Source organism: Aythya marila (assembly GCF_965140915.1).
Source record: "Aythya marila genome assembly, chromosome: 2".
Taxonomy (NCBI): Eukaryota; Metazoa; Chordata; class Aves; order Anseriformes; family Anatidae; genus Aythya; species Aythya marila.
In genome coordinates, this window is record NC_139043.1 from 154,394,592 (window position 1) to 154,407,757 (window position 13,166).

At 38.7% G+C, this 13,166-nt stretch overlaps 1 protein-coding gene across 3 annotated transcripts in view; it reads right to left on the minus strand.

The window, feature by feature from the left end:
• The window catches only part of TSNARE1 (t-SNARE domain containing 1), a 452,412-nt gene that overhangs the window by 164,971 nt on the left and 274,275 nt on the right, over window positions 1–13,166 (minus strand). For all 3 annotated transcript variants that reach the window (XM_082752775.1, XM_082752776.1, XM_082752777.1), the window contains one exon: window positions 3,397–3,479. In XM_082752775.1, the coding sequence (XP_082608901.1) occupies window positions 3,397–3,479 (83 nt within the window). The remainder of the gene's footprint in view (window positions 1–3,396; window positions 3,480–13,166) is intronic.

The following is a 13,166-nucleotide window of genomic DNA, read 5'->3' on the forward strand; positions in this document are numbered from 1 at the left end:
AATGATTTATAATGGCAGGAAAATATTTATGGAAATAAAGTGATTATGATATAAGACATTTTTTTCTACATCATGGACAGGCATAAGCATTTAGTAATTATTATAAATTATAAATAGCAATTATTGCTATTTTTCTATAGCATCCACAGAATTTCTCTAGTATCTGAGCACCACACAGTCCTTAGTGAATTTGCCTGGTGAAGCAGGGAAGTGTTATTGTCAAGGGGTGAAGTCTACAGCTGAGAAAGACTACAGGCAATAACATGGCTTGTCAGTTATGGACTCTGGGACTTCCTATGGCATCTAAGGTCAGGAATATAATAAACAATTTAGATCATCTACTCCTCTGCCTGATCCTGCCTCGTACAACAGTAGTAGTGAAGCAAGCTGCCCCAAAAGGGCCACAGATTGGTTGGTGTCTTACCTCTGTGTGGTGACTGGTGAGGAGTTCCACCCACCCCATGACACAGACTGATGCAGGTGCTGGGGTTTTTATTATTTTATTTTATTTTATTTTATTTTATTTTATTTTATTTTATTTTATTTTATTTTATTTTATTTTATTTTATTTTGTTGTGTTGTGTTGTGTTTTGTTGTGTTTTGTTGTGTTTCGTTTCATTTCGTTTCACTTCATTTCACTTCATTTCATTTTATCTTTTTCTTCTTGGTGGAAGAGTTCAGACGGAGCACATGAAAATTCACATTGAATAGTAAAATGCTATTGCTAGCACCCACATCTCAAGAAGAGTGAGCCCCTTTCAAAATTCAAAATGCAGATGAACGAGCTCAGCAGGAAGATATTTATATTTGTTTAAATATCTCTATCATTGCATAGAACCTAAACGCCTCATTTTGAACAACTTAAAGAAAAGCTATTTACTGATGCTTTGTTATGTTAATGGATGGATTGGGACTGGTGCTCCAAGTGGTATTGTTGAAGTGACTGCACTTCATTATATGCAAACATTATGCTAAATAACCCATCACTTAGTCTTTATTCTTGGCAGAAATCCCTTCATTAAGGTCTACAGTAGGTCTTCAGCTTGAATGTTTCAGCTATGTTGACATTTCTGATTTCTCAATTTATGTATACATTTGTAAATATACTCACAAAAATATTACATGCACACAAACATACATTCATATACATATATACATATAAATAGGGATAAATAATAAAGGTATGTTAGCCATTCTGCATTTACAGGACAATCCCACTGTGCTAGAGGTCGTAGGTAACAGCCAAATGCATTAATGAATTGTTCATTTAAAAATAAATATTTTTATTTTTTTTTAAAAAGGAAGAAAGAAAAAAAAAGAAAAAAAGAAAACTAATCAGTAAGATTTAAATACCAGTCCGTGCTTTTGATCTCTGAGCAGCACAGGGTGCAGGGAGCAGAAGAGGATTTAAAGGGTGTAAAGCCACAGCAGCTCCCTATAAAGCAGTTCACCACAAAGCTGTCCAGCTGCTCATTCTCTGAAATCTATCCTAGGTATTTCTGAAGCAACCAAAATTACACACACAACCTGGAATGATGACCTATACTTGCAATGCACTATCCATATGTATGGTAGTGGCACCAACATCAATTCCTAGAAAAGCTCTTGAGGGATGTGTGACCAGAACTTTCTTGTCACACTGTGGGAAAAAATGTCCTTTCAGATATAAAATGGGCGGGTATCGTGGCACAAAACACGGGAGACACTGTATACCATTTTACAAACCCCAGGCAGCTGGCCAGCAATCAAAATCACAAAACTTTCACCCATTTTCCAGTCCACATCTCACAAAAGAGGTGAAAGAGAAATCTGAGGTTGCACACCATGATCCTCATCCAGCAGTGTATAGGAATGTTACCTGTCCTCTACAGGAAACCTGAATTGCACATTTTATTTGGCACCAAAATTTATCTAAGTTAGTTTTTCTGTCCAGACTTGTTTCAAGGGCAAGGGAGAATCCAAAGTGTTTTCCAGTAAATACCAGTCAGTACACAACATCTCTTTATGCCCCTAGTAGTGGTTGACTTGCTAAGGGTGACTATATCTTCATCTCGGTCAACATATCTGAGGAATAAAGGACCTCCTAACTGGACAGGTTATTTCAGCAGCTCCCGCTGGCTGAAGGAAGCAGATCCTTTCCACTATGCTGAGTTCATTTTCTGCCTGACTACTCCTTGACCTTCTTAGCCAAAATTGTTATTAACTCATTTACAGCTTTGTGATCTGTTCTACTGTCAGTATTAAATTTATTCTTGTCTTATATTAGACTTCACGCAATAAAAATGCAACAGTCTATTTTCAAGGCAAATGCAGGATTAAATGCATGGTGACACACATTATCTTGAATATATATGACTTTAAAACCAAAATGTTGCTGAAGACCACACCTAGTTTCCATAATATCAAAGCTCTCCAAAAATTGTTCTTATTACCCACAATTTACAAGGTACATTTCACCAGGAAATGAGTTGTAGATAATTTTAAAATCACATTACTCCATTTCAGTGGAGTAAAATGCTTATGGTTCCTTCTCCTTCAGGCTGGAGCTTTGTCCTAGACCTTCAGAATTCATTGTGTCAAAGGACCAAGGAGGCAGCACTAGGTACTCATATGCATCTCAGCAACATTTTGTCATAACAAGTCTCTAGATACCTGAAAATTACCTTGATATTCAACAAATCAATTTATGATTGAGGAAAAGAAAGAAACCATAGCAACTTTTGTTCTGTCAAACTAATGCAAGCAATAATTTTTTTTTTCTTTGTTTGATTCTTTTTTTCCCCTTCCTCAATCCCTATAAATTGAATCCCTGTAAATATAACCATCAACTAGGTCTTCTGGTCAAGCTATTTTCAAACAAGATAAATGTTTTTTGTGTGTGTGTATTTTATTCTTGCTCCAGTGAAGGAAAGTTAGGAAAACAAAACAAAAACAACCCTCTGGTTGCCTTTAAAAAGTGCTGAACGCCATTCCTGTAACCATTATTCACCAGCCACATCATGTCTTTTGGCAATTCTGTTGTTTTTGAAAAGTGCTGTTGCCTGACTATAGGGAAACACTCCAATAAGAAGCACATATACCCTGAAATGATGCACTTTTTATAACATCTTTCCAAGAACAACAGTAGCTAATTGTTGAGTTTCCTACTGGGAAATGGCTCTTTAATATGCAGATCTCTAAATGACTCCTCTAATGCAAATTGCCAATGCTACAGTAATTTAATATATACATAAACACATAAAAGTTTAGCTCTTACTTAGAATATGCTTTATCATCTTTCCAGGTAGCACAAATCCGACGCAGCCCATGTGCCATGTGGTTCACAGTCGTCAAGTGTTCTCTTTATTTTAAATACTATTACTGAATGTATCCGTAGGGTTTTTTAGACCCACTTACTTGGTGCTGACTGGCTTTTGCCAACTGCTCATTGGCTGATTCTACATTAGAAGATGCCGTCTCAATGTTGGCTTCAATACTATCTGCAAATTAAGATAATAGAAGATAATTAGAGGGTACAAGCCTAAAACAAAAACTTTATACCAACAGCAATTCAGCAGTTTACTCATGGACATAAAGAGACAAGCAGCTTCTTGTTTGCAAGTCATTGCATTAGAAAGAAATAGGAATTGTACCCCCTTTTGATGAATGAAGGCACCAAAACCCATCAGTTACAGGCAGTACGACTGACAGCTCTCCACGTGTCCCCAGATAAGACGGAGGTTAGCATCTCATCCCACTCCCACTGAAACCAATGGAAAGATTGATAGCACATTCGAGCAAAATCATCTGAACACTGGCAAATTCACCAGATTAGAGTTAAATTACAGAAGTGACATATCAGATTGTATTCAAATTTATCTCATAATTACAGCTCAGTGATAAGGTTCATCTAAGCGTGGGCTATTGACTGTACTCCAGTGTCTGTATTTGAGCAAGTCCCCTCTTATGTTATCACAGTCAACAGAGAGCAAGTCCACAGGGTGTGATTCATCCCAGTACAGTAGCTAACTGCTGCTGATCAGATCAGACAAATCACAACCTCAACTCCTGGATCACATTTCCAAGCTGCAAGAGAGGTCTGCACAGACATCTATCTCAGAATGAGACAAATTGCCAGTGCCTAAAATTCTGGGAGATGAATCTCACCCTAGACTGCTAGGTCTGAGGATAGGAGAAGCTGGAAGAAACATGAGGAATTAAAATGAGTCTAGAAAAGAAAGACTGACAGCCACACATTGCAGCTGGCAGTGAGAGAAATCCCCACTTCCATCAAAAACAAGTTTAAATTTTGACTCCGGAGCTGTGCTTAGAAAGCAAGATGGAATTGCTATCGCATAAAATCTTTTGTGGTTTATGTTTTAAATGGAAATCTTAGAAACGTTGACCAATTTGTCCCCTAAGAGCTGCACAGTCAGTAATTTCTGGCCACAGTGGAAGAATATGTGCACTTGGTCTGCTTATGTGGGTTTTACAGCAGAGACAGCAGAGATTTACACCACAGAACATATGAAAATGATCAGAAGGAATTCAGTCCATGTCAAAGATTTCAAAGTAAGATTCCAGAGATTTTTCAAATATTTAGTAAAATTAACAGAAATTATTCAGCTGAAGGTATGAACAGTTGGGTTAAGACAGAAGATCTAAGTTTTATTTTTTACCCTTTTTTTTTTTTTTTTTTTTTTTAACATTAGGAACATTAAGCCAACTGGCTACTTTTGTGATGGATAAATAACTGAAGGTTTTCGCATAAATAGTAAAAGGTACTTTTGTTCAGCTTTTGGCATTTTTAGTGAAACAGTGTTGCAAGTCTGCTAATACAACTGCATTTCTGAAAATTCAACTTCAAAACAAAACAAAAGAACAACAATACCCCAAACCAGCAGAACTGTGGAACAATGACTCAAACTTCAGCTTAGCATCTATAAACCTATTCGAAGTCCTTCTTCACACCTCAGAGATGTTTTTTTCCAATCCTTTTTGCTATATTATGCATGCCATGGTACACAACAGCAAACTACATGGCTGGCACTTTTATAGATTGATATGCCATAATTTTATTGGCCATTTAAAAAGCCTCTCAAAAAAAAAAAAAAAAATTATTAGGATTTTAAAACTATGGAACCATGGACCTTGGCTGGCATCACTGAGCTCTGTCTAAATGCTTCCCTTGCAATCAGGACTTGTCAGAAACAGATCAAAAGGTTTCTAATAATGCAACTCCTAGATATGAAGAAATATCAAATTTGCTTGTATAACTTAGAAGAGTTGAGTCTACACACATGCACATACCAGTGTGACATCCTGGAAGAGTTTATTTCCAATATTGCATTGATCTGAACGTATTTCAGGGAAAGTGACAAATTTTTATCTTTTCTCTTGAACACCAGTAGAAAGCAATGGTGTTGAATTACCAAAAATGATAAACAGAAACATAAATGGTACAATATTATGCTGCAGCAAGCAATGTTTTTGCCATGTGAGTGGATCTATCCAGGGTCTACCTCAAACAGGAGTACCTGAGAAACAGCTGTAAGTGAAATGTTGTAGGCAGTTTTCAACCTCTCTCTTAATAATGAGTTGCAAAGCAAGTTTCCAAGGAAAACCCCACTGCACATAGCAGCAGGACGTACCACATATCAACCAGTGCTATCACTATTAATTGGTTTAATGCTCCTGTTCAAAAAGAATAGATGTCCTAACTCCGGGACTGCCCTCAGGGTCTTTCCAGCCAGAAACTGAGGTTGACCCATGAATCCGTAGGGGATCATTCTACGTATTTTATAGGAGTAGTAGGAGAGGGACATTTGATGTTTTCTTTGTAGAATTGAGGAATAGCTTAGAAGCAGTAGATTTATGGGCTAGATTAGTTCTGTAGGACAGGGGAGCACTTCCTTTCTGCGTTTGCATGCAGTGCTGTGTAATTGGCAACTACAAGCTACATTGCAAATTCCAGCACTGCCTGTATGGCCCTCTCTGGGTTTGGAAACTGCAAGGTACAAGGCAGAGAAACCAAAAGGGTTAGTATGTTCAATATGCACTTAACAAACAGAGGATGTATCAGCTAGAATAACTTGTCACCCACTCAGTGTGACAAATTCTTAGCTACCTAGTTGGTGACAAATGTTTACTTGTATAGTTAACCATGACTAGAGGATGCAAATTAACCAGACTGGTTTTGCCAAAACACATTTTCATGTCTTCTCCAGAAGGCCATAAGAACTAAACACTGGGACAACACCAATTTGTATCAATTGAAATTCAGACCCTGACCGTTCAATGACATAATACCACAATCCCTCAGCACTGCGTGGAATGGGTTAATCATGTGTTATGCATCATGTTTTGCCAACACCATCTACGTTTTGCACAGTACAGGCTTCCACAAGTAGTATGGGCATTTGCTACAAGTCCTATATAAGTTGATGTGATGTTACAGGAGGAGACTGGACCCTGGTGGCACTGTTTCTTCTCACTTTCTCTCCTCAGAGGAGAATGCCAGCTTTGGAATAAGCAAAATTCCCATTTAAATTTTCACAGTAACGATTTGCAGTGCTGAGAGAAGAAGGCAACAACAAACAAACAAGCAAAGCTCTATAAAAATGAGACATAAATATGTAACACGATGTAACTAGGTATTTCTGCAGATTTATGCAGGAAAGCGAGTGGGAATGAGAATTTGGGTCAAATCACAAGGAAGTAGGCAGGCCGTATCAATAAATCAAGGATGAACGTGCCACTCAGCACTCCTTCTGTGCACATGCCAGAGATGGCTCACAGCTTCACTGTGATTACTTCCAGGCTTCTCTCCCACGTACCCTGGTTGGGGATGGAAAAGCATGCATTTCCAAAGGGGCATTAGGATCTTAGGTAGACTGGAACATCTGCTGGAAGGGTCTAGCTTTTCCTTTCTCTATTGTTTTTGGCACAAAAGGACAGCAAATTTGCTCCCAAAAAGGTGAGATAACCTAGTCCCATGTCAGGGATTTTCCAAAGGGTCTCAGTGCCCTGAATCCCCTAGCGATTTCCCGTCTTCATTCTGTGATGACACATTTATAATTACAGTACATTTTGGAAACAAACACAAACCATAAAGCAATGTGATCACCATTTTATTAAACTGAGGGACAGGGCTGCACCGAAGCAGATGGTTGTTGCAAACAAATACACCTGGGAATTAGGAAGAGATTTCTAATTTTCCAGCCTAAATCCTACCTCTTTTCAGTAGGAATAATGAAGGCAGCAGAGCTAACAAGCTTTTAGATGTAACTTGATATGATTTTATGACAGACTTGTCACGCAGAGACAGAAATCATGATGATCCCCAGAAGTCTCTTTCAACCCTACCTATTTTCCTGTCTTTTGAGATCACCCCCCTGCTAATGACCAGCAAGAGTCTTATACGTGAAATTACTGGAGTGACAGTGGCTGGAATGGGGTTTTGTCCAAATGTGTCGGGAAATCACCCATATGACCCCTGTCTTTATAGTGGTAACAATGGACTGGTTTCACAAGGCAGCATTTTCAGTAGAGCTGCTTGAAAGACAGGGAAGTGAGCTTGTGAATGAGAATTTCAAAATGCTCCCACTTGGCAATAACCAAAACGGGCCCCTTCAGGTTTCACAGTACGCTTTTATTTTTAGCACTCTAATAAGCTTAACACTGTTTTATCACTGTAATTTCTGACTAAAAATAATTAATACAACATACTGAGAAGCACACTAAAAAAAAAGGAATATTTTGGTAACATGTAGAGGTTTCTTTCTTAATTAAAAGCCAAGTTTGGGGTAAAATTGTTGTCAGCATGAAAAATAATTTTGCCTGTTCTAATTGCCACGTACATGGAGAGTTTTAAGCGAGTCTCATTCCATGAAGAAAACACCCTCGGGCTTTCTACAGGCATGACTGCGGATGTTAAGGGGAAGGAAAACGATGGCAGTTCTTCCAGAGTGAAGTTTAAAATGACTTAGGGTTAGACATTTGCAATCTTCTGTGTATATGTCAAGTTACAAATTCAGCACACGAGAGGATTTGTAAAATAATCTCTCCTGTTTGCTAAGCCAGGGCTAAATGGGTCACGTTGGCTTAGATTGGTGCAGTGAAACACAATTTGCAGCTCCATGAGTCATCAGGAGCTGTGGTTATTGCTTCAACAAAAGCAGGTAGTACCTAGCTTTCCATTTGATTTTAGCAGAGCTCTAATTCTCCCACACGGTGACACACCACAACCCCTGGAGGTAAGGACTAAAGCAACAACTGCTCACCCTAGTTTTCCATGCAGGCCTGGAGACACTGTTTAAACTCCCCCAAAATGTCATAACCAGCTCTTCCTGCTGGTTTTCCTCAGCCAACAGACCAAAGAACTAGTCTGAATGAAAATAAGTGGCCACGAGGCAATGACCGAACACCAGCATAAATTTAGAGCGCTTCAGCTCCTGAGTGATTTATACTGTCCTTGAAATGCATCTTGGAAATGTCAAGTATCTGCTACATATGTATGCACTGACAAAATGGTATTGCCCTGCCAGCGGTTTACCATGCTTGCCAGGATGCATCTTCCAGGGATTTAAAATTCAGATGTCTTCCTTCATTAATCCACTGGAAAACAGCACGCCCTACCAGGGAGTAAGGTACCTCATGTCATTTGCTTTGTGGCAAAGGGCAGAATGCAGAAATATTACCACTTTAGTACATGAAAACTGATTTATTTTCTTTCTTATAGAGAAACAAGTGGTCCCAAACAACTGGTATTTCCCAAGAGAAGAGAGCTCTTGAACAGTTTCGTGGAGGTGCACGGTATGGCCTGGCCCTCATTGCCTGTGTGCACACCCTCAGCTATTAGAGATATCCAAGGTTCCCATATGATGCTCTCAGAAAGCTTTTTAGTTTTAATTCCTCAAAATTTGAACATGCCACGATATTATATAATGGCAATGGAATAAATTCACATTTCTTATATATTTTTTTTTCTGATTCAAAAACATTTCAATAAACACAATTCTTTTGTGAGAAAAAGGAGTCATGGCTTTAAGAAGTAATGACTTTTCAAGGAGTAATGGCTTTAAACTAAAAAATATATAGATTTAGATTAGATATTCAGAAGAAATTATTTACTGTGAGGGTGGTGAGGCACTGGTAGAGGCTGCCCACAGAAGCTGCGGATGCCCCATCCTTGGAGGTGTTCAAGGTCAGGCTGGATGGGGCTTTGGGCAGCCTGGGCTGGTGGGCCCATGGCAGGGGGGTTGGAATTGGATGGGCTTAATGTGCCTTCCAACCCAAACCATGATTCTAGGAAAATTTATTGATTTTCTTTTGTCATATTTTCTTTTTTTTCTTCCAAAATAATAATCTCTAGAATTAATTTAAAGAGAAAAAGAGCACACAATCTATCTGTGATTGAGAAATTCTAGTTACTCTTTTGTAGTACACTCTTTTTTTTTCCCCTTGGGATTAACTTCAAAACTTTTTTTTTTTTTTTTTAGTTTGTTAAAACAAATTAAAGAAAATATTATTTCAATCTGCAATAAAAAATATTCATTTAAAATGACAAGGAAGGAAGGAAAATCAAACTATTTATATTTTTGGTTCTTCAAATCTAGCTCATGCATTGACATAGTTTAGATAAATACCTTAATTTCATTTGCAGTAAGCATTATTGAAAAGTCCACTTTTGTCTACAATTAATACAACACTCCTCTCCAATCACATAGCTGGGCACATAAGATATCAAGTGCTACAACTCAGTCAACTGATCAAATAAGTGTTCATCTGGGTATGTCATGGGAACAAATAAGGATGTTGTGGGGGTTGATTCGTAGAAAAAAAGATACCTTTTTTTCTGCTTGCTATCTCAGAAAGTCATATATTTTACTTACAACGTAAAATCACTGATATTTACAACTTGTTTGACCACTTTTGCTTTACATGGCTTGTTTGGCTTACTTGACCTACTCACACCATGACCTCCCAAACTCTCTGTAGTAGAGTATGACAACTGCCAGCAGAAAGAAACCAACCACGTGGGCAGCTTCCAGCTGTATGACATTTGCTGATTGATCACAAGGTTTCTAGAAATTGAGAGCACAGCAGTTCCAACTTCCCCAAAATGACTTTGGATAATTTGGTGTGAGAACAATCCTGCTGGTGTCAATAAACCTCATAAAGGGAAGAGCCTTGTTTCTTTTACAAAATTAGCTGGCTCATTAACTGCAAGCATACCAGCCCAATCACATTACGAAGGTCAAACACAGAGCAGCAGACAAATCTTTAGGCGTTAGTAAATTTACAAATCTAGAGTTACCCATTATTCTTTCCCTTATAAGCCAGCATGTGCTGTCTTACTAGCAGTCTGCAATAAAGCTGAATGTAAAAGTCCACACACAAGGGAAGAGAAAAAAACCTCATGCTCACAGAGAGCAGAAACAGGAAAGAAGCACAAAAGCTCATCCCAGTTTTTATGCTGCCATTATCCTGAGCTAAATGAGTTGGTCAGAGAAGGTCATGCTAGCCCACCCCTGATTCTAGAAATTCATTTGTAGCAATGGACAACAACCTGTGCATAACATGAAACAGAGCACTTTACAGGCTCTTCAGAGGCATCCAAATTCAAGGACTTGTGATAGTGATAGTGGAGATGATTATACTGCAGTCCAGAGAGCAAGAACAGCAGTATACAAAGCACCATGCCCTTAGGATTATTGCCCACAAGTCAATTAAGGGTAACAATACTATGGAATTTTAGCATTTGGGATGGTTTACATGAAACCTTCATTAGACTGATAACAGAACAGGAGGTATACCCAGGATGCACAAGGAAACTGGAGGTTTCTTTGAAGAAATGGGAAGAGTTTATTTCATGTGAAGTCCCTGATTCAGAAATACCCCACTGCATGGGCTGTGCTCTGTACCAACACATAACTCTGTGCTGCCACAAATGACTGAAAGCAAGACAGCTGAGAGATTTCCCAATTCATCAGGAACCAATAAGAACATAAATGTACTCATTCACATAATGGTCTCCTCTGAGATCACTTAGGAGACTTAACCAAATGAGAGACTTTGCAGATCGCTTTCAACAACGTAGATATTAGAGTTGTTACATTCAGGCATTCAGGGACCACTCTCAAGATGTGTTCATTTTCTGCAGATGTCCCAGCCGAGACACATAACTCAGGAGAGTTTAGTTAAGGATCCAGTTGAATAATTTCCCTACTTGGCTTGCGTTAGTGCTTTTGACAACAGACTCTTTGTCATGTCATTCAGGCAGTCAGACTGCAGAACATATATGCAAAGATGACCTCTTGACTCTTGACAGTGTCTACGTGTTAAACTAGCCTTCAGGTCACCAAGGCAATAATGGTAAAACAAGCAACAAAACTGAGCAAAAAGAAAGGGGAAAAAAACAAACAAACAAAAAAAAACACACACACACACAAATCACCATTCAAAAGCTCAAAAGGTTCCAAAGTTTTTGGAATTTGCATTCATGCAAATATACTTACGTTGAAGGAGGTTTATTATTATCATCAAGCAATAACTGACAACGTGGTATGTCAGCAAACACTAGCATTGCTCGAGGACTGAATATATTGACCCCATCATGAAGTTCTTCCTAGACTGAAGGAAAGCACCAGCTGCCATGTTTATATTTATCTTGTCAGGTCTGTGGGTTCTAGCCTGAGAGATACCGTGTAACAATGTCTGCAAAAATGAGGGAGCATCCACTTAAAGCTTCACCCTATTTTCACCCTATTATTTGCAAGTATAAAATGCACAGACTTCAAGAGTGACATGAAACATTACTAGCATGAAGATCTAAACCTGAAGTAGTGGAAGAAAAAGAAAGTCAGAGAAAGTCTTTTCTTTGATGCAGTAGGGTTTTCTTCCAGCCAGTGGGATTTGCTTTGCAAACATTACTCTGCACCCATTTTTCCTGGACAGAGAAGTAGAGAACTGGTAAACCAATTCCTGTATCCCTGCTGTTGTAATCTTAAAATAGGCGGCCAGTCTCTCACCATTTTAGGGAGGTTACAGACGCACTGACAGAAGGTTGGTTCCAAAATTGTCCAACACCAGAAGAAATGTGCCTTTTCTAAATGTATAAAATGTTCCAAATATATGAGAGAAGTTCCAAATTTATGAAGAACAACGTGGGTCTTTGTGGCTTTGAGAAATGTGATGGAGCTGTGAGCAGTGAAATTTGAATTAGGAAAGTTTAGATGAGGGATGTATATCTTGCACCTTGCTTTGGTATAATTAGTAAGGTTTCATACAGAGGTAGGAGAGAAAAAGAGCTCTTCACAATGAAAACAAACAAACAAACAAAAAACCCCCAAAAAACGGTATTTTCTTTTGCCACAGTCAAAAACAATGCAATGCTTTTCTTCAGGTCATCTTTATTCTCTGTTACAACACAAACAGGAGCCTACAGAGGTGAATAAATAAACCCATGCCTTTATCAGGTACTAATACAAATACTGGTAACTGTGTTATTGACACATATATGTACTTCAGAGGAAATGGAAATTTAAGGATTCTCCCTAACACCGATAATAAACCTATTTCATGGAACTATGTCTATTTATCCTAGCATGGCCAGTGGAAGGACAGGCATGCACTCGTAAAATAATGCCATTCAGTGAGAAACACTGGGAATGTTCCAGCTGTTGAGGCACTTGTAGTTTAGTTGAGTGGCCATCTGTGAGCATGGAAGGGAGTTACTGTTGCTCTAGCAGTCATCCCCAGTGTAATTTACTTCTCATGGTGCTAAGTCTTTAATCCTTGCCTTGGATGCTTTGGCTGAAGAACCATTTGTTACCATGAGGGTAAACTTTAGCAGAGGAGACAACACAACTCCAGACAGCCTTTTGATGCTCCTCAAGTTTTTGCCTCACTATGTTGCAAAGATCTTGCCATTTGTGCTTCAGATCGCCAAGTCTCTCCTGAAGTACCCCCAAAAATTGTTTGTAGGCTTCCATTCCAGATTTTGTGTTTCCTCTTTGGGGGTCCTTGTTTGAGTCCCCCAAAGAAGCTGAAAAGGGTTGGTGAGCTTTTGCATAAGCATTTCACTCCTGTGTAAACGAAGAAATTAAAGAAAGCTGGACTGAGACTGGGATAGAAAGTGGATGAGATAGAATTTGGCTAGGGGAGAAGGAGATGGACCATTTACT